The sequence below is a fragment of the Telmatherina bonti genome, assembly GCF_933228915.1.
Source record: "Telmatherina bonti genome assembly, chromosome: 7".
Lineage (NCBI taxonomy): Eukaryota > Metazoa > Chordata > Actinopteri > Atheriniformes > Telmatherinidae > Telmatherina > Telmatherina bonti.
In genome coordinates this window covers 33,830,080-33,852,387 of record NC_136625.1, presented here as the reverse complement: position 1 = coordinate 33,852,387, position 22,308 = coordinate 33,830,080, and the positions used below count along the sequence as shown (strand labels likewise).

The following is a 22,308-nucleotide window of genomic DNA, read 5'->3' as shown; positions in this document are numbered from 1 at the left end:
TTCCTGCCAAACTTTCCACCAATCAGAGAGCTTAAATTGATGGTAATATCCAATCAGGAGTCTGAGGACATGTTCACATCAGCCTTTCTGATCCGAATCCGAATCCGTTCGCTCAGAAAGTCCGCTTCGTTTGGGGAAATGTACAGGGAGGCGAAGATTGCGAGATCTTCTCCATCACAGAGTCGCAGCCCCACAAGCAGAATCTACGCCGTTTAAGATTACGGCTTAAAATGAATCTTATTGTCTGTGTTGTCACATTAACATCAACGCATCATTTGACGTCTGAGCTTCAAAAGTATTTTTGGACTCCACTCAGTAAAACCGTCTTTAATCGCTTCTAAAGCTTCTGCCTGTTGCATGTTTCAGTTATTTATGGAAAGTTGGTTCATGATGAGGTTTGAAAAGGCGACTTGACAGCTGAGTGCGGCCGACACATGATGTTTGTTGTCAGGAGTTACGTCTGGAAGGAGTGGAAACCAGAGGATGCTGCTGGTGTGAAACCTGAATCAGGTGCTTCCACTCTGCTTGCAGTTTACTAAATGCAGTGTTTTAAATTAAGACTTTTGAAAGTGAGTAGATTTATTTCAGACAGGTGGAAACATAAATAAATTATACAAACATATGTCTACATATGTACGGTACTTATGTCTACATATACATACTTACATGCGTACCTTCATAGACATTTAACAATACCTATGTACTAAGTCGACAAGTCCAAAAAGGAGTAGAAAGAAGTATGACTAATCTGTTCCTACCCCTTCAATGATTAATGATGACTAAGGCTGAAACGATTCGTCGTCAATGAAAATTCATCGACACGAAATTTTGCGAAATTTTAACGCCACTTACCAACCACGGCTTTTCAGACAGTATAAGAACTCTAAACGCCAAACAAACGACCCAAAGCACCACTGGAATTGCTGGGGGCAGTATTGTCATTTTGTGCAGCGTCCTTTTAAACAACGAAGAAGACACTGACGCTGGCGCAACCTATTTCCAAAGTTTGGGGATATTTCACGCTAAACAGAGTGTCAAACAGGTGAAATGTGTCGTCTGCCACGCAGAGTTGGCGTAACCATGGCAGCACGACGGTCATGCACGAGCATCTGAAAGGAAAGCACCCCAGGGTAATGGTTTCCAGCTTTTCGGATGGTAAAGTTAGCGTTAGCGAGTGGCGATGTGTTGTTGTCACCTCTGTTAAAGAGGTTATATTGTTACCGCCGTTTATCTGCTTGTGTTCAAGATAGCTCAAAAAGTTATAGATAGATTTTTATGAAATTTTCAGGAGTTGTTGGAAATGTGAAAAGGAAGAAGTGATTTGATTATGGTGGTGATCCAGATCACCGTTTGGATTCATGAATGTTTTAAAGGATTCTGGTCCTTGTTTACATACAAAACAGGCTTTTTCAAGATGTAAATAATCATTCCACAGCAATTCTACAAAAATTAAGATGTTAAAATATTTTATTTATTTTTCCTTTTGAGGTAAATTCTGTACAGCTTGGATATGACACTATAACTAAGTTTGAATGTTTCTAAATAAATTAGTAGTAAGCTGTTAAGCTTAAATTTCATATTGAACTGGTTCAGCAGTCGATCTTTTAACTTACTAAAGGACATTATGTTGTGACTGACTGGGAATCAGGGGGACGTTCATATGATGCAGATGAAGAGAGTGGGGTAAAACATACTGGAACCTGTAAAAAGAGTTGCATCAACTGGAAGCACAGATGGTGGGTGTGACAGAAATAATCGTGACTAATCGAAAAAATCATTTACAGATTAGTCGACTTTGAAAATAATCGTTAGCTGCAGCCATAATGATTACCCTTAACAATCATCCTGTTTCCCTATCACTGTGTGTGTGTGTGTATTGATATATAGATATATAGATATATCAATACACACACACACACACACACATACATATACCCACACATCCCTACATACACTTCTATATATACACATACTTGCATACATACCCACATGCACACACATCCTTTTACATAACTCTTATACATTCTTACATATATACATAAACACGCATAGACATATGAATACACATGACGCTTAACGTGAAGTTTAATCCCAATTTCTAACTTCTTATACTTCTGTTTGTAGCTGGTTGTTATACACACTTGTGGCAAAGTTGTGTGTTTGTTTGCTTTAACCAGGCTGGAATCTTGTCAAAGAGTGTTAAAATTTCATGTTAGTAAAAACGTTATGTAACTTTCTGACCTCATAACTCCGCGTCCCTGACTTGTTTCACATCTATCATGTGAATTTCTAGAGCTGCTGCTGTCCAGCAGCGTCCTGAGGCTGAGAAACCGACACGATACAACTGTCAGGGACGCGGCGTGACGTTTTGCGGTATAATAAGGAACTGCCTGTTTTGAACACGCAATGCTGCTGATTTAGCAAAGAAATGCAAGGTTAAAAGAGAAAGGGACAAAACGAGTCACCGTACGATGGTCTTCTGCTGGCTGGAGAGAGCTAACAGGTCAGATAGGAGGCTAGATGGAGGCTGGATTAGCCGTCGATGGGCGGCATGTGGCGGGAAAATGGCAAAAGTTCTGCGGTGTCTTTTAAATTTTCTGCAAACTCCCAGAAAAGAAGATCAGAATGATGTGAAACGTGTTTTGAGTCATTTCTGTCAGTAGTGGTGTGTTCCTCAGAGCGGAAACGGGGGAAAGTGTGTCGCCCCGCTCCAGAAGCAGAACATGTTTTCTGTAGACAAGCAGGAATAGTTTGTTTAGCTCTGATGCTTCTTCGCCTGTGAGACGTTTGCTATGCTGTTAGCTTTTAGCCTTTAGCTTGTAGCTCCTCCATCAGGATTTACTCCTGGTTCTGTAAACTGAGCTCTGACTGGTCTGTGATGGAGGCAAGATGCTGACAGACGGTTCGTTCCTTCAGTTAAAGGGTGAAAAGATGAGGGGCAAATCATTTAATGACTGGAATGCAACTTTCTCTTTATTCACCTGTAAAAGCAGCCTGTCAGAGGTGAGTATGTACCGGCCGGACTGTTGAAAGCATGGGCACACCTGTTGAAGTGAACGTGGCTCGGGGTCTGCATACGGGGCCGGATAAACCCGACTTTGTGCTTGTAAAATGTCCCTCTCCTTTTGTTTCAACAGATCATGTGAAAAGGTTTGGTAGGGATTTAAAAAGGTTTTGGATTTGATGATTTGGGTTCACGGTTCATAAAAATGCCTTTAAGCCCAAAACCCAACTCGGGAACTCTGATGGTCAGTTTCATAACCTCTTCAGTAAAAGATCTTAAAACGCTCCATCCGTTACCGTGGCGACTAACGCTGGCATGTGTCCACTCGGGCAGGTCCGGGGACTCGACGGCGCGGATCTGGAACCTGAGTGAGAACAGCACAGGCGGGTCCACGCAGCTGGTTCTGAGGCACTGCATACGAGAAGGGGGGCAGGACGTACCCAGCAACAAAGACGTCACCTCGCTGGACTGGAACGTGAGTGTGTGTGTGTGTGTGTGTGTGTGTGTGTGTAATTAAACAGCATGATTGTGAATTCAGCTTAGTAATGTAAAGTCAGCGCTCAGCGCTGAAGGTTTACGTCCATGTGGGATGGGGAATGGAGCTTATATTTAAACTTTATTTAAACACTAAGCTGAACACAGTCAGCAGGATTAAAAGATAAAATACTAAATTAATAGTGTTTTGTTTTGTCTTTTAAAACATGTTAGAAGAACGGCGTAAAAATACTTTTAGCTTGTAAACATATTGTTTGTTTTACTGTGAAATAAAAAAGAAAAAGAACTTAAACAAGATTTCTATGTTTTTAAGACATATTTCACTGTTGATCTTATTTCGAATGCTAAAAGTAGGTTTTAGTCATCAATGAATCTAAGAGTGTATCAGTGTAAATGAATGTAGGATTATAAGAGGATGGAAACCATAGTAACGGGTGGAAATGAGCTGCTTGGCAGCGGCTTGATCTCCTTCAGCCTCTTCTGCTCGATGTCTGGAGGAGACTCGGTCTCCGTCAGTTCAGGTGGTGTCATGCAGACGGGGGCCTGCAAGGGTCAAAGTTCATTCAGTTCTCTAGTTTTACTCGTTCATTTGGTTCAAGCGTCATGATAAACTGGTGGAGATGATAGATCGCATCAACATGAGCAAATTCCACCATATTCTGTGTTTTACTGTTGATTCCAGTTTCATTGTCAAATGCTGTAAATGGAGCCGTCTTACTGATTCAGGATTAAATACATGAAAACACGGACATGGACCATTCTGAACCTGTACCTGGTAATGATAAGAAAACATCGGCTACGGTTACATGATGTATTTTAACTCACAATTAATAATTCGGAATTAACGTATTCTCCTACGAGTTTACATGAAAATGATAATTAAACATGAAGGTTTACATGAAACACGTCCTTACTTAATAGAGCGGCGGGTGACGTATGACGTATACCTGAAATAAACAAAGTCGGCTCCCTGCTTCTCGTCTTTTCAGTCGTAACTTGTAAAAACTACATAATAAGAACCAGTTTTGTCGCTGTTTTTATTATAAATGTGAAGTAGCAGCTCAACACGAGCATACTACTTCACTACTTCCTGATAGATCACATCAACATGAGCAAATTCCACCATGTTTTACTGATGATTCCAGTTTCATTGTGAAATGCTGTAAATCAGTCCGTCCGACTGATTGGAGGTTAAATGCATGAAAACACGGACATGGACCATTCTGAACCTTACCTGGTAATGATAATAAAACCCTGTAAAGTTACGCGAAAGGAGGTGTCGCCGTCTGTAACGTCCACATGAGAGCAGAGTGCAAAATCTGAATGAAAAGCTAGTTTGTGGAAGTTCTGCAGCTTCTGTGAGGGCTTCATTTACATGTGTGTGTGAATGAAAACAAGCTGATGCAGATCAACAAGGATCTGCTCACAGATACAGGCCCTGTTGGCCTCAACACAAGGCGAACAGGGCCCATATTTCCCCAGCCCATCTCCTGGAGGTGTGAGCTTCGTGATGCGGCCTTCCGTCTTTTTCCAGACACAAACTGTTTCAAGTGACTGAAGACGTGAGAGGGAAACGAGTGGAGAATAGATGTAAAATGTTTTGTTTGTGTTTATGTTGACATGTTGGCCAAGGCCTGAGAGAAACACGTTTAAAAGGAAAAAGCTTCTCCATGGTTGATCTGTCTTTTTTTTAATTAAATTAAATTTCTATTTGCTTCTTTTGTTTTTATACTCTTATAACTATTGATCCGTTCATGTGGAGTCATTTTACATCTGATTATTGCCTCATTAACTGGACTGGAAAGGGTTGAGATTACACATGCATTAATAGACAGAGAGCTCAGGCGGACAAACGCAGCATTAAACGGTTGGTTAACCACACAAGCAGAAGACGACGCCTGCATATGAAACTAAAAGTCAACCATCGTGTGTTTTCTTCCAGAGTGAAGGCACGCTGCTGGCCACAGGCTCCTACGATGGCTTTGCTAGAATATGGACAAAAGATGGTAAAGTTCACACCTTCTAGTGCGTCGCAGCTTCCTCGGCGTCGCTTTGGGGCCTGATTCTGAGTCTGACATTGTTGTGTTTTCTAGGGAACCTGGCCAGTACTTTGGGCCAGCACAAAGGCCCCATATTTGCACTCAAGTGGAATAAGAAAGGAAACTTCATCCTCAGCGCAGGTGTAGATAAGGTAAGGCACTTTTATTTTACCTGGAAATTATTGTCAATTATTCATCTTGAGCTTTTTTAACGTGTTGGTTTAAAATAATTTTAAGGCATTAAATGTATTTTTGACACGTTAAAAACAAACCATCTGCAATGGTAACAGGATACAGTTTAATCTCTATAAACATTAGTTGGAGAAGAAGAATTTATATACATGGGTCAACACTGCCCTCTAGTGCATGTACATATAACAACATGCCCTGTTGTCATGCATGTTGTCGTGGAAAAAGAAAGAAATACACCAAATGCATGAAATGAATCTGTTTAAGTCAACGTTTATTTCTAAAAGAACACATTTATAAACAAACTGAATGAGACTAAAAACCCTGAAAAAGGTACAAAACAAAGAAAAGTTCAAATGAAAAGTAAAAACGTCAAATTAAAAATGGGTGAAATAAAATTTGTACAAAATATGGAAATAAAAAAAAAAAAAAAAAAAAAGAAAAGTCCAAAAGCCAGCAAGAAGAAATTAGTGGTGTGGTGGTCAGCACTGTGGTGTCGCTGGTTTGATCCTCGGCTGGTGGTGGAGGCTCAAACGGCGAGTCTGCGTGTTCTCGCCGTGTATGTGTCGGTTCGCTCCCGGTAGACGAGCTTCATTAGTTTCTATAAATTGTCTTTCTGTGATGGACTGGCGACCTGTCCAGGGTGTACCCTGCCTCTCGCCCAGTGGTTGCTGGGATCGACTCCAGCTTCCTGCAAACTTTAACTGGAAGAAATGAATGAATGAACTGGACTAAGCGGTTCGGAAAATGAATGAATGAAGTTTCTAAATGTTTGAGAATCAGAGCTGCTCCCATGTGAAGAAGACAAGAGACTAAACGTCCCCGTTTAGCCTGGATCTATGGACGTCCATGTGGGCTTCGTACACCTCAGAAAGCTCCGGATGGCTGTCGAATTTCAGACAAGTAACGCCGCTCCTTGCCCCCCTGGACGGCCTGCAGACGACAAACTGAGACCTGATCAGCACCAGAATTAAAGACTTACAGTAAACAGGAGGAGACAAAAGAGTAAAGGACGTAGAAGAAGAATCAAACCATCACAGTCGGTGACAATTCAGAAAGTAGGCTTTTAAGGCAGATGGATGAAAACGGAGCAGACTATCAGGTTTACGAACCCAGAAGACGTCAGAGATCAAACCTTCGATGAAATGTCACTCCAGTAAGAGACAAAGGACCCGGGTCGGATGATTAACGTGGATTTATTACAGTATGGTGGAAATACAAGCAGAGGGAAACGGAGAAAAGTCTGCCGTCTCACAGAAACGGGGCGTATTTATCACAGTCTAATCAGTCGGGTCAAACCGCTCTCTCTGGCACTTTCATTACCCTTCTAGATAAACATTTTCTACCGCACATGTAGGAGGTTAGACTGCCTAATTACAGTTATGTCCTGGTGATTTAATGCAACATTTACATTAACAAAAACACAACGTTATTATTCTTAAGTCCCTGTGACCTGTCCAGGGTGTTCCTAATGATTACTGGGATAGACTCCAGCTTCCCACCACCCTGAACTGGACCAAGTTGTTAAGGAAATGGATGGATTATTAATAAGTTGAAAATAAAAATCCATCAGATACACATGATTAACTGATTATCAATGTGAGCGCCTCCATGATAGCGCCTCTTAAAGGTGGAGTATGTAAGATTTTAAATATTTTCAAAATAAATTAACTAAACAAAATAACTACAATCATCACTGGAACCTACATGTTTTTAAAAAAAAAAAAACTATCTAATTATGATTGTAGTTATTTTATTAATTCATTTTAAAAATATTGAAAATCTTACATACTCCACCTTTAAACCTTTTGAGCCACAAACGCCTCGTTCTTCGCAACCCCCACTTGACAACCGAGTCATTAGTTATGTTATATGTCTAATAGTTCCTCCTGCAGCATCTTCTAAATATAACGCTGGGAAACCGTCAGACTCTTCAGGAAGGAAGAGGAGAAAGTGCTGTTGTGGTGGAGTCGACTCACCGTTGTGACGACGTGCACAAGATCAGCTGGTCTCACAGTGATAACAAGACAACTTTATTTATACGGCACTTTAAAAACAACAATGTTGACCAAAATGCCACATTGTGGGGGGTTTAAAAAAAACCCAGAATAAATAACATACATTAGGACAACTTAAAAAAATAAAAAAAATACAGACATCTAAAAACATTCAAAAAATAAAAGCAATCAAAACAATCAAAATAAAATCAGATCTAAAAAGTCAACTTATTGTGCAGAAAAAGCAGCCTAAACAAATGGGCCAAATTCAGATTTTAAAATGTAATTTTTACTAACTTTGTGTCAATATGTTAAAAAATTCAGGAGCATTCCAGGTCTGTAGTGGACTTTTCGTGGGCGTACATGCACGTGCTGCAGAGGGGACATGCACACTTCCCAAATGTGATTTTAGTTTTAGAAACTGTATAAAATCTGTCCAGATGGAAAGAAAGATGGAGGGTTGCCATGAAAACATGCATACTGTTTGTGATGTTGGTGTCAAAATGCAAAAGTGTAAAATGCTGATTTTACAGTTTTTACTCCTAAAAGATTAAAATCCCAAATTTATCTGACAAACATAGCCGATATATAAATATTTGACCTCTTGAAACTGAGAATCACGGCGCTACGAAAGCTATTGTGCAGCTTTCAGGTGTGTTAACACAACGCCAAGGAGGAAAGACATCAGCACTATCTGAGGGAAGCAGCTGTTGCTGCTGGCCATCAGTGTGGCTGATGAGGTCGTTTCTGAGGTCCGGTATACTGCAGAACAGTTACTCACAAGGACAAGTCATTCTAGAAAGCCACCAGTCTTCCCAGTGGTGGAAATCCCAGCACGTTCTGACCGTGCAATTCTCAGAAAAACTGGGGAAAAAAACCAGGAGACGCATCCGACACTCTTCAGGCCTCAGTCAGTGAAATGTAAAAAGTAGGGATGCACCGATACCAGAATTGGCTCAACACCAAGCGTGTGTACTCGTATTTGGTGTTAAAAGTGTACCGATACCACAACCAATACCACACTAGTCAAATCAGCACAGATGTGTCTGATGACACGCTTCGGACATGTTTTAAAAGAAATAAATGCCTTGAATGTTAAAATGTGACATTTTTTCTTCCACTAAAAGCGAGATCTTTGTTTCCAAACCACACATTTCTAGTTGTATTTAGGTAAAATGTGTCAAATCAGAATAAAACACATAAACAGATTAAGTATCTGCAAATATCGGTATCGGCTGATATTTAAATTTCAGATATCTGGTCGGAACTCCCAAAAAGTGGATCGGTGCATCCCTGGTTAAAAGTTCGTGACAAAACGTTGTGGAAGAAATCCTCTTCTAAAACAAGATGCTTTGGTTTGCAAAGCTGCATCTGAAGAAGCTGCAAGATCAGTTGAGTCTGAGGAACCTGGATGGGTTGGTGCCACTGGTTGGACTGGGAGAGACATGAAGCTGTTTGTCTGAGTTTGGCTGGAATTAAGACATGCAACCAGATGATCATGATGTCTACAGGGGGAAAATCCAATTTTTTGCTTCACAATTTTAAAATTGATTTTTTTTTTTTTAAAGGAATAAAAATAATCCATTATCAATTTTTTTTGTCATTTTTATTGTTTTTATTGATCTTTTTACTCGTCGTCTTGGACGTTATAGCAGCAGAATGATGGTCTGGCTACTGTGTTGTTTTTGAAATCAAGAAAAATGACGAGCAAAGAAAGTTTTGTACATTTCTAGTTTGTTTTTAATCTACAAAAATCTGCAATATCGAGGAATCGTGAGAATTGCAACTAAAGTCAAATCGGCACCCCAAAAAAACTTCATCGAATGGAATCGGGACAAAAGCATAATGATATCGCACTCGCCACCATAAATAAAGAAACTTCAGTCAAACCAGAACTGGACTTTTTAAACGCGTGTAAACATATTGGTGAGACCTGCAGATCAGTTTAGCAGTCTGATGCGCGAAGATCCAACACATCTTAAAATAATCCACGAACTACTCATTCCATCAGCTTCCCAGTGAATCGGATCTTTTTCATGCAGTAAGACCGAACACAGCAGAAAAGGCTCAACGCAGCAGTTTTTATAGGTAGGGAAACTCCAGCATCATCTGGAACAAAACCATCACCGTCTGTGTAACTGAGACATCTGTCAGTTAATGTGGCCTCGCCGACGTGGACACTGAGCTCCCAAAGAAGAAGCTAGATGCAGTCTGCATCATTATTTAATTAGCTGAATTCCCAAACACAGCAGCAGATCTGCAACAGAATAGCTGGAGATAAAAGCCCATATTTATCCCCTGTTAGCACTTACTAAGCACCAGACTACATTTTTCTGCCCTTATTTTGTTGAAACCGTGATTTTCTACATGAAAGTATGTGTTCGTACCCGATCAGAGGTTTAAAGCAGTTTTAAGCCTTAAAGCTCTGCTAGCATCTTGTCACTTATGTCAGCTGTTTCTTAGGGGTGTAACTTGTGACAAACATCTAACCTATTTAATCAATCAATCAAACTTTATTTGTAGAGCACTTTCACATACCTCAAAGTAACCAAAGTGCTGTACAGGTAAACTAAAATAAATCAACATAAAAACGATAAAATAAAGACAACATAATAGACAAAATAAGACAGATAAGACATGGTGGTCCTGCTCTCCGGAGTTAAAAGCCAGCATAAAAAGATGAGTTTTCAAAAGAGATTTAAAACCACTTAAAGTCCCAGCAGACCTCACTGAAAGACCTCACATTGTTGCATTTAGATCAGCAATTCTCAACCTTTTTGCAACACAGTACCCCTTGGAAAATGTTTTTGGTCAAGAAATCACATGAAATACAGAACTTTGTCATTAGTTTATTAAACATTAACTGGACATCTCTACTGCTCTTTATTCAGGACTCTCTTGTTTGCGTTGTCAAGGCGACAGTGACTGATGAATATGATTAGGCTTGCAAAGGGTGGGGTTCAATTCATGTCAGAATGTGGGATTTTGGGATTTTTATTACTATTTAGGGGTTTTTTTGAACAAAAAAAAAATTTTTAAGGTACATGTTTTCAATAAAAATGTCACTTACCCCCTGAAATGCCTTGAAGTACCCCCAGGGGTACACGTACCTCCATTTGACTCTGTACTGTAAATCCAATAAAAACATAATTTATCACCATTTATCATAAAAAGAAAAGATCATCACTTCTATGTTGACGTGAAAATGATGATGATGTAATTTTCTGCCAAACTTTCCACCAATCAGAGAACTTAAATTGATGGTAATATCCAATCAGGAGTCTGTCCATTTCAAGCAGATCACTTACAGGAAGTGGACTACAAAAAAGTTACCTCATGCTTTTGGTGTAGCATTGCATTGTGGGTAAATCCATAGCGATGGCTTTAAGGGTCCTCTGCCTCGTCCGGTGTTCATACTGCGGCCATTGCTGCATAAGACACAATAAAAACCAAAAACAGCCATAGTTTTGTCTCCATGTTTAACTCGCAACAGTTTTCTTCTTCACGTGGGTCTTGTCCTCTTTTACTAAACACTACTGCAGCGCCTCCTCTGGTAGGAATGGGGATATATTATTCTAATGGTTTGGCTGGTTTGACCAAAGTGAAGCGGGAACATGATCTCGGTCTCTCATCGATACACCACCTACAACTGGGCCGAGTCCCCCAACCGGACCTAGTCTCAGGGACTATCCCGATGTTAAAGCACCCTAAAAGAAGGACAAAATGTTACCATGAAGCAGTGAAAGTGTGTTTTTCTTAGAGGTAACGGTGCAGGAGATCTGCTAGCTGCTGTGTTTTTACGCTACAGCTGAGTGTGAAGAAAACATGAATTATGTTTTACTGATTTCATGAAACAAGCTGAATAATGGAACTCTTCTTTCGTGCAGACGACGATTATTTGGGACGCACACACAGGAGAAGCCAAGCAGCAGTTCCCTTTCCACTCGGGTGAGTGACAGCAGCCAGCTGGTTTTTTTCCACATGACCTTTTATGTCCGTGTCTGTTTTTAGACAGATGTTACCTTCAGCCGAAGAGCAGCAAGACTCGACCGATAGTAAATATGGCTTCTGTCTGTCATCGAGCGTTTCTCCACGTTGTGATGGATGTGCAGCTCAGTTTCTAGGGCGGTGTGTTGTAAAACTGTTGGAGAAAAATCTCCCAATGAAGCTCAGACTCTCAGATCAGAGTCATGGTACAAAAGTTTTACTTGCAAGGAGTTCACACAAAGCGGTGGACAAGGTGAAGCAACAGTCAACTGAGAATCACTCTTCCTTTCCCCAACCTTCCTCTGGGAGCATCATCATCACAGTTCTTCCCAGAGTGAGGTTTAAGTTGCCAATCTCCTGCAGGGGGTTAATGTCCTTTTAGATGTTTGCATTTAAGAGACACTTAATTCTTTAATTCACTTAAATTCCTGTTTAATTCAGAATAAAAGTTAATTACGCTTTAAACTGATGAAAAACGACCATGTAAACACTTATGAATTTACATGGAAATAATAATTCCAAATGGCGGTTACCATGGAAACAAGTCCTTACTTCATTCTGCTGTAGATCGGTGTGTAGGGAAGGGTTCTGATTGGACGGAGGGTGGACGTGACGTACTTATGTTTACCGGAAACAAACAAAGTTCTTCTCGTCTTTTCGGTCGTAACGTGGAAAACTACACAGTTTCACCGTGATTTTGATAATTATTTTGAAGCAGCCGCTCGACACAAAAATACTACTTCACTTTTATTCAGGAGTTTTTATTCCTTTTAAATTCCGAATAAAAGTTAATTCTGCTTTAAACTGATGAAAAACGAGCATGTAAACACTTAATTCCTAATGCTAATTTCTGTTCGGAATTAAATTTAATCCCTAAGTAAGTGTCTGGTTTATTCGCATTATATTTCCAAACTATTTAACTCCTCTGTCATGTAAACCTTCAATCCGCTCTAAGTTTATTCTGGTCGTTCTGAGCATGCTCGTTACCTTGTCCTATCCCGATGACGCGCGTTGTTTTACCCCCCGTGTTCGGTGGTCTATCTTTCTTCTCAGTTGCTGCAGAAAGTGAAGTAGTATGCTCGTGTTGAGCTGCTGCTTCATATTTATAATAAAAGTAGCAGCAAAACTGGCACTTATTATGTAGTTTTTACAAGTTACGACTGAAAAGACGAGAAGCAGGGAGCCAACTTTATTTCCGGTATACGTCATACGTCACATGCTCCCTCTGTCCAATCAGATCCCTTCCCAACCCGCCGCTCTAAAGAGGAATTAATTGAGGACGTGTTTCATGTAAACCATCATTTGGAATTATCTTCATGTAAAGTCGTCGGAGAATACGTTAATTCCAAATATAAATTCTAAATTAAAAAACACCATGTGACTGTAGCCAATTAGAAGTAGATAAGGACTTCTCTCTACAAACATTATTCTGACCTCTGACCTCTACAGAGGCTCACTAAATCCTAACTAGAAGATTTTTCCTACAGAAATTGAGCGATTTCGGACGCGGTTCAGGTTGAAAATGACTCGCTGAGCTGCAGTGTGGTAATAAAAGTCTGTCTCTGTCTCCCATCAGCACCTGCTCTGGATGTAGACTGGCAGAGCAACAACACGTTCGCCTCCTGCAGCACAGACATGTGCATCCATGTGTGTAAGCTGGGCCAGGACAGGCCTGTCAAGACCTTCCAGGGACACACGGTAAGACGGCTCTCACAGGGGGGAAGCAGGAAGGCTTCGCCAACCACACGCAGCTGCTCACTCCTTTTTTCTTTTCTCATCTTGTTGCAGAACGAAGTTAACGCCATCAAGTGGGATCCCACCGGCAGCCTGCTGGCCTCCTGCTCTGACGACATGACACTTAAGGTCGGTTTGACCAGGGCGCTGTCGGCCGTGCTGGGGGAGCAACACTAGTCTATTCCTGCTAGTAAACTATGTTTAAAATAACACATTTCACCCTTTAAAATCGGCCCTAAGAAAAAAGGAAAGAAAAAATGTTTCCTTGCATTCTTTCTTTCACTTTTAACTATAATAATCAGTAATAATCAGGCTGGTAAAGTTTATTTGTACAGCACCTTTCATGTACAAGACAATTCAAAGTGCTTTACATGACACATTAAAAGCATCACAGAAAAAAAGCATAAAAGAAATACAAATAACAAAATCACAATAAAATCATAAATTAAGATAATCAGCGTTTTTTAACAAATGGTTAAGTAGGGTCATTTACATCATCCCTGATGGAAAAATTCTGTCCGTGTCCAAACACCACACAGTAAGATCCAGTCACACACATCTACCAGGATTGTCCCCTGAAACTACAGATGAGGAAGTAAAGCCACGAAAACAAGAATAAAAAGCACCAAATGAACCTTAAAGCCGGGGTGGGTAATGTTGGCTCCTTGGCTCCTCCCCCTGTCTTGGCTCCTCCCCCTCTGGTTCTGCTCCTTTCGTGATCCAAGGCTTTTTTATTTACAGTTTTTTCCACCAACGATTTTCACTGTAAATAAACCGAGCCGGGTCTGGAAATCCTTAAATGAATAAATCCATTTGGGCCGGAACGTTTGGATTGGTCAGAGTTTTTACAGATTTACAGTAAACTGAGGCGTCTAACTATATTTCTTATTGTCCATGGTTACAGAATGTATAAACCACTATCGGGATGAGGAACCACTTCACGCAGAGTAAAATGTCTATGAGCAACATTACCTACTAGAGCTTTAAATAGTTTAAAATGCTCAAAATAAAACCATGAAAAAATAAAAACCACTGTAAAAAATAAACATTTTGTAACAAAGTATGGAAGGAATAAAACATCTGTAGCTGCTGTAAAAATGCTGCTTGTCTTTAGTCTCGCAGGTCTGAGTCTCAGACCTGAAGGAAGCCGGTCAGTCTTTGACCCTTTTCATCCAGATCGCAGGTTTCAGTTCACATCCTGCAGGCGGTAACTCTTCCCACATGAATCCTCAGGTGTAGCACCTCACCTGTTCTCCCAGCGGATACGTTGTAAATGCAGCCACGTGAAGCCCAAACCGTCCTTTATATCTGCCAGCTAGGAACACGCCAGCTGGAGTCGTTTCTGCAGACGTTTTAATCTGACAAGGTCACGGTGGTCCCTTCTGGACTGCAGTAAGCAGAGCGCTGGTTTCCCCCAACATGGCCCATCAAGCCCACCGTTCTCTGTGAGCATCATGCACGCACGTTGTGCCACAGCAACTTATTGCCTCCATCGTTTCTGCTATAGATCTGGAGTATGAAGCAGGACTTGTGCGTCCACGACCTCCAAGCCCACAGTAAAGAAATTTACACCATCAAGTGGAGTCCCACAGGCCCTGGGACCAACAACCCCAGTGCCAACCTCATGTTGGCCAGGTAAGAGTCCAGAGAAACCTTCTGTTTTCTTCCTCCTTCAGTTTGGTCAGCTGTTTGACATCAACGTTAATGTGTGTGTGTTATAAGTGTACCTGAACTAAAAGAACACTGGCTGAACCATGCTGTCCTACTCAAACTCCAGTCCTGGAGGTCCGGTATCCAGCAGGTTTCCCTGCTCCAACACAGCTGATGCAAATCAAATGGATTCAGCAGCTTCTTGTCAAACTGTTTATGAATTACAATCGGGTGCGTTAGAGCATGGAGACAACAAAAACCTGCAGGATACCCTTCAGACACCTGTGATCTAAAGAGTAACCTAAACATCATTTCTAGCTGCATTTAGTGCTTTTTTTTTTTCTTTTTTTTTTATACCTACATGGCAAATTTTTCTCTTTCCAAAAAGCAGCTAGTGACAACTGGTGCTACTGGAGACGTACTTGGAAGCGCTTCTTGCTCTTGCTCTTGCTCTTGTTGAGAACTTTGAGAGAATGCGGCTCCACTTTATCCTGTCTTCCTCTGACTATTCAGCAAATGTTTTATTTTGGCCAAAAATGTTCAAATTCGCCTCATAATCCGGGCTACAGCTCCTTTCTCTCATTCACCCGTCAAAAACCTGCCAGTCTGAACCGCAGCGTGTTGCTATGGTGATATCTGTAACTAGGTAACAGTCATTTAACATGCTGAACTCTGTGTGCGTATAAACGTAATAATGTGTCCAGTTGGCGTCGTACCTGTCGCTGAGCATCTTCTGATAGGTGAATGTTCTTCGTGGTCTGTTCAGGTTGCAACAGATGATCTAATAATTGCAATAAAATTTAAAAAAGTGGATCTTTATTGACAGAAGTGTCAGCAGGTCTTGGAAATGTGTCTGCAGGTTACCAGTTCCACAGACACATGCTTCTCCACAATTGTGTATATAACTACTCCAGTGTTCTGCTATGACAACAAGCTGTCTGGTTTGTTTCTACAACTTGAGCGCAGTCCGCTTCTGCCTGACTGAGTTCACAGGAAAATGTTTCAGCCGCATAGCTGCCTAAATATGGAGCGGCGAGGATGACGGCGGGGCAAGAAAACCAAACCAGGGGGGTTAAAATAACTCTGCAGATCCGTCCCAGACTCTGATCTGAGGAGAGAGTCAGGACGAATTCAGCATCAGTTTATATTATATTATTATGTCATATTATATCATATTTTAATATTATATTTTATCATGTCATATTATTTATATCATATGTCAGATATTAAATCATATATATTTTATCATAATATATTGTTATATTTATCATATTTTAATATTTTACTATATTTTATCATATGTCATATATATCATATTTGATCACATTTTAATATTTTATTATATTTTTATGTCATTATCATATTTTATAATGTTTTATCATGTCACATATTATTTATAATATTTTATCATATTTTCATAATTTATTATATATTATAGTATATTCTTCAGTGATTAGACACTTTTATCCAAAGCGACTGAGATGTAATAAATAATAGATAGTATCAATATTCACGTCTTGTGAATGAAAGGAAACAGAACCAGCAGAGAACATTAAACTCCTCCCACCAGCCGCGGCTCGACGTTAAACGTGAGGAAAGTGTTTCCGTATCGACGCGTCTGAAGAGGTTTTTGACAGCAGTTGCAGGAAGTCTGAAGTGGCGACTTCGTAACGTCCGCTGAGACGTGAAAGTTGTTTAAGTCGATGGGATTTTGTGGTTTCTTTTCTTAACATCGTAGATCACTGAGGGGGGCGATGTAGAAAACAAGGAAATGTTCAGTTTTCCCTGCCGTGATTCCAGACGACGTCCACACACGTCCAGCTTGTTGTCCTGGTAACCATCCAGCTGCGCCCTCCACTCCTGACTCAGCGGTTTTTTTTCTCCTCTCTGTAGCGCATCGTTTGACTCGACGGTGCGTCTGTGGGACGTGGAGCGGGGGGTGTGTATCCACACGCTGACCCGCCACCAGGAGCCCGTCTACAGCGTGGCCTTCAGCCCCGATGGCCGTCACCTCGCCAGCGGCTCCTTCGACAAGTGTGTCCACATCTGGAACACTCAGGTGTGACGAACGACGTCGCCGTGGCAACAAACCCTGTGAGGAAGTCGTTGCTTTCCGCCGGTTAATCCGAGCTGTTTGTCTTTCCAGACGGGTGCGTTGGTGCACAGCTACAGAGGGACAGGAGGGATCTTCGAGGTTTGCTGGAACGCTACAGGAGACAAAGTAGGAGCCAGCGCGTCGGACGGATCGGTGAGTTTTTCCCGCTGGACTTTGCCACCATGAACACCAACATAACTCCAGGTCAGCTCCAGTTAGCTCTGCTGGTTGGTAGTTTCACGTTCCTCTGGTTTCCGTTCCTCTACGATCGTGTTGAAAGCACCCCCACGGCGTCGGAGCGCCGTCGTTTACGAGTCCGGCTGAAGATTTCAACGCAAATCAGGGATTTCTCATCGACACACACGGATCACAGACAGAGCATGATTACAGAAAAGATTAGCGTGTTTATCAGCCGTTGTGTGATCCCTGCAGCTGAAACTCCTCAGACTCATTCAGTGGGACAAACTGGTCAGCATGGGATGGTGTGAGGGGCCGGGCCAAAAAACCAGAGAAGCACAAGGAATTTTTTTTTTTTTTTTTTTAGAAAAATATAATGTCTACATTTATTTAACAAAAATAACAAAATAAATCTTTTAGTTCAATAACTTTGGGCCCATAAAAGAGGTCAAAGGAAACATACATCAACCTACGCATGAACATAAGGAACTCAAACACTGAAACATACACACTAGCTGATCAGACCATTTTGACACACAAGGGGGGGAGACCATACAATTCTCTATACCAACTATAACATGAACTTAACTTATCAAAAAGTGTTACATGTAAACTGTTAAGACAATAAACTAAATAATCTGAGATTCCTAAATAATGCAAAACAAATGACAAACAAACAATAGAAAAACCTAAACCCCTCCTACACTTCCCTCCTAAAAAAGATGGTTTGGCCCAGTTAGGCCTCAGCCTGATTTAAGGAGCTCCAGAGCAGCCAGGACTCTTTGGCAGGCTTGGCAACTCCAAGGAACTGGCAACTCTGAAGGAAAGTATATGAACTGAAAGCAAAGCAAATTGACGAGGTGACAAAATAAACCAAATGAACAAGGTGGCAGAATAAGTTAACTAAGTTTGTGCATCCAGTTAGTCAACCCCCTGTCAACCCAGCTAATAAAAATATGAAAAATGATAAAGTATCTTTAAAGGTAGAGTATGTAAGATTTTCAATATTTTCAAAATAAACTAAAAAAAAAAAAAAAACTACAATCATAGTTAGTTTTTTTAAACATGTAGGTTCCAGTCTGTCTATATGTGATGTTATTAAATTACAAGTTTAATTAATGACAAAGACCCTTCTTCAATGTTTGCCTACCAGTAAAAAATAAGTGCTTTTTGTCAACTTGTAATTTAATAACGCATCAAATATGGACAGACTGGAACCTGCATGTTTAAAAAACTTTCTAATTATGTTTGTAGTTATTTTATTAGTTAATTTATTTTGAAAATCTTACATACTCCACCTTTAAAGTGTTTACATAATTGAGGGGAAAAAAAGAAAGTTACCAGACCTTTACTGTGTGGCAGCTCATGCTGCCCTCACAGATGGAAACTGGTAAATGGCTTCACACACACACACACACACACACACACACACACAGCTGTGTGTGTGCTGCTGATTCTTCTACTGTAGATCCATTCAGCGTCACAAAGTCGAGGGTAAATGTGACGTCGTGACACCGGCTCGTCGTGCCGTGATGTAGAGACTTTACAGGACGAGCAGCTCGATGTAGAATCTGAAGGAAGCCCATGTTGCCAGCTGGCACTAGATGGCGCTGATGGTGCAGGACATGCGGCGTGAGTTGGTCCCAGTTGCACCATTAAGCAGCTCCTGAACGGCTGCGGATGATTTTTTAGGCGGCGAAGGTTTGAAAACTGAGATGGCGGATAAAACTACGAAGCTTCTGGGGTTCTTGTTGTTCCTCTGGATGATAAAATCGGCAGGTTGTGTGTTAACTGGGATTGTTTGCTGTGTTTTACAGGTGTGTGTACTGGACCTGAGGAAATGACAGCGGTGAGAAGGAGCCATGGACCGACTACGAATGTGTACATAGCCAAATGACTGTCCCTGTTTGTCGCAACACTGCTGTAGTCCCGTCTGACGCCATGGCCCGTAGTCCCTTCGCCCGGAGTGTTTTGCTCCACAAACAACTGCAGGAAGAAAAAATGTGCTGTCAGACTCATTTCATGCGAACCAAAATGCCAGCATTCTTCCTGCTTTGTAACGTTTGTATGAGAACTGTAAAGATTGTGTTGGTGTGTGCATATTGCATATGTCAGCATCTGCGGTCCTGTGGACATGCTCGCTGACTGGACTTCACTGATCTCCGTTGGATTTACGTGACGACTGGAGCTGCAGAGTCATTTTGTCCCAGTTCCTTTGAAAACTGGTGTTTTTGGGAGAAGAAATGTTTGGTCACATTTTTGTGTTCTTCAGAAAACCTTAAAGCCGTTCATGTGTTCACTTGATTCTCACAAATATTTTGACATGGTGTGAAAATCCAGTTAAATTGAAACCAGTACGAGGCTGGGAGCACATGTAGAGGTCTGTAGTTATACTTTTTCAAGTCTAGATCTACATTTAAATCATATAAAGTACAAATCGAACCTCAATACAGATTAATTCAGCAAGTCTGGAACTAAAAGTACTTTTTCAAGTAATAAAACGCGTGTCAGGAAATATGTTCCACAGATTAACCTGCAGGAAAAATGCAGGTTCAGCTTAAAACCTTGTAAAAACCCAAAACGTTTACAAGTTAATAAATAAACGTCAGAGAAGACGAGGATTTAAACATGTCAGAAATCCCCCATCAGGAAGTAAACCGCTAAATGACGTCAGAAAATACACGTTTTTACAAGTATGCAAATGTTTCGTACTTCTAAATCTGATCCGTACTTCGTGTCTGTATGTCCAGTTTCCAACAAGTAAAAAAAGACTGAAGAACTTTTCATATTCGAGCTCCATGAATCAACAACTTGTTCAGACGTAAAGACAAGCTAAAAATGAACCGTTAAATCTTCGTAACTCTGCTCATTTCCTTCAGTTCTGCCCGACGCACTAAGTCGGTCTCACAGCCCACATCTGGATTCCCTCTTCCTCCGTCACGCGGGCCGAAGCAGCAGCTGTTCGCAGAATGACTCCATAACGTGCAGCTTTTTGCATCCGCTGCAAACACGAGTAAATGATTGCCTCCGTTGGGATGCAGTGTTTTCAGCCAAGTGTCCTCGCCTGCATGAACACACACACACACACACACACACTCAGCGTTCAGGCCAATGCTCCAAATACATGCTGCTTTGCTTGGTAGGGTTTAGTTTGCACTTGGAAGCAAGTTTGGACTTGTTAAACAGCAGACCTGCAGCATAAAACTGTTACAGGAACCGGGATTTATCAAATATATATATATATATATATATATATATATATATATATATATATATATATATATATATATATATATATATATATATATATATATATATATATATATATTCTTTTGTATACTACCCCTGTGCCGAGGGTGGGTTTTAAAAATGGGTTTTAAAGAAACTTTTTGAACGTTTGAAGTACAGTCTGTGATGTCTTCGTTCATCACTGGTCAATATAAGAAATGGTTTTATAAAATACCATTAAACAGTCATGGATTGTTTTTGGTTTTTTTTTTTAAAAGGCCTCTGTGTTGGTGGTTTCATTTTTCTGCACTTTTAAAACAAAGATGGAGGACCAGGAAAGTGTAACTCAAGCTATTAGACACCTCTGATGTTGCAGGAGGTTTGTATTTGATCTTTTTGGTATATCAAGTTGAAGCGAGCTGTCTGGATGTGTGTGCACGTCGGCTCATTTTAAACGATTTTGACGATTTGCTTTAATAAAGCCAGCATGATCGGACTTTGTGTTCAGGACACTATTAGAAGTGATGTCTGTGACAGTGGGATGGTATTTTATAATGCTCTGTTTTTTAGATGAGGTTTTTACTCTGCATTCAGGTGTGTTTGCTGGTTGCTTTTTGGTTTTTTTGGGTTTTTTTGGTCCTCTTGTTCCTACCAAAAGTACTAACGATGATTCTGTCTTTGTTGGAGCGCTCTCAAAGGTTTTTGTAATTATCAAAACTTTTGCAATTTTCATTTATTTGTAGCTACCTATTCAAAATGAACAAACTAAATAAATATAGGATAAATTTAATTTTTGGTGTATTATAACTGAACATGTAAATACCAGTTTTCAGACTTTTGTGTCTTTTTTTTTTCCCCCCTGAACTACGTTGTAACTCTGTTTCTCTCACTCTCACGGTTGCTTCTGCAGCCTCCTGATCAGACTGTTGTACATCACTCAGATTTCAAGGTCTAGAATAAAGTCTATTTTGATATTAGGGTGCTTGTGTATTATTGTATGTTTACATGTTTCCACAACACAGCTGGAAGAGGGTGGAGGGTCGTCTCCGGGTTTGGAATGAGGTCCTGCTCTAAGTACAGGAGTTCAAGTATTTCAGAGTCCTGAGAGAAGGATGGAGGGGAGGTGCAGCAGTCTGTTGTGAAGGAGTTGAGCCACAACAGGCCACGCCCCCAAAGTCCCGAGCTGTGGGTTGTAAAAAGAACGAGATCGCAAATACAAGCGGCTGAAATGAGTTTCCATCGCAGGGTGACCAGTTGGGGTAGAAAAATCGAATTGAAAAATTGGAAATCTGGATTTTTTTCTTGACAATTTAAAAAAAAAAATTTTTCAAATAAAATTAATCCACCATGAAATGGTCATTTTTGTTTTTATTGATCTTTTTACTTGTCTTCTTGGGCATTATAGCAGCAGAATGATGGTCTGACTACTGTGTTGTTTTTTCCTCATTTAAATTAAGAAAAATGACAAGCGAAAAAGTTTTAAACCTTTTTTTTTTGTTGTTTTTGTTTTTAATCTACAAAAATCAGCAATATTGGATAATTGTGAGAATCGCAATTTAAATCGAATCATCACCACCCAAAAAAATAGGAATCCAATCGGGACAAAGCATATCGTCACAGTGACCAGGTTCTCCTTCAGACATAGGGTGAGAAGCTCTGTTTGTGGCTCGGAGCTGCTGCTCCTCCACATCGAGAGGAGCCAGATGAAGTGGA

General features: G+C 40.6%; 1 protein-coding gene across 1 annotated transcript in view; it reads left to right on the top strand.

Annotated features, from left to right (window-relative positions):
- Positions 1-20,583, top strand: part of tbl1xr1b (TBL1X/Y related 1b) — a 41,380-nt gene extending 20,797 nt beyond the window's left edge. The window contains exons 7-16 of the mRNA XM_079243179.1: positions 3,338-3,479; positions 5,442-5,505; positions 5,593-5,690; positions 11,612-11,672; positions 13,288-13,409; positions 13,500-13,574; positions 14,953-15,080; positions 16,989-17,154; positions 17,242-17,343; positions 19,185-20,583. Coding sequence (XP_079099305.1) covers positions 3,338-3,479; positions 5,442-5,505; positions 5,593-5,690; positions 11,612-11,672; positions 13,288-13,409; positions 13,500-13,574; positions 14,953-15,080; positions 16,989-17,154; positions 17,242-17,343; positions 19,185-19,211 — 985 coding nt within the window. The 3' untranslated portion in view covers positions 19,212-20,583. The remainder of the gene's footprint in view (positions 1-3,337; positions 3,480-5,441; positions 5,506-5,592; positions 5,691-11,611; positions 11,673-13,287; positions 13,410-13,499; positions 13,575-14,952; positions 15,081-16,988; positions 17,155-17,241; positions 17,344-19,184) is intronic.
- Positions 20,584-22,308: the final 1,725 nt, after the last annotated feature.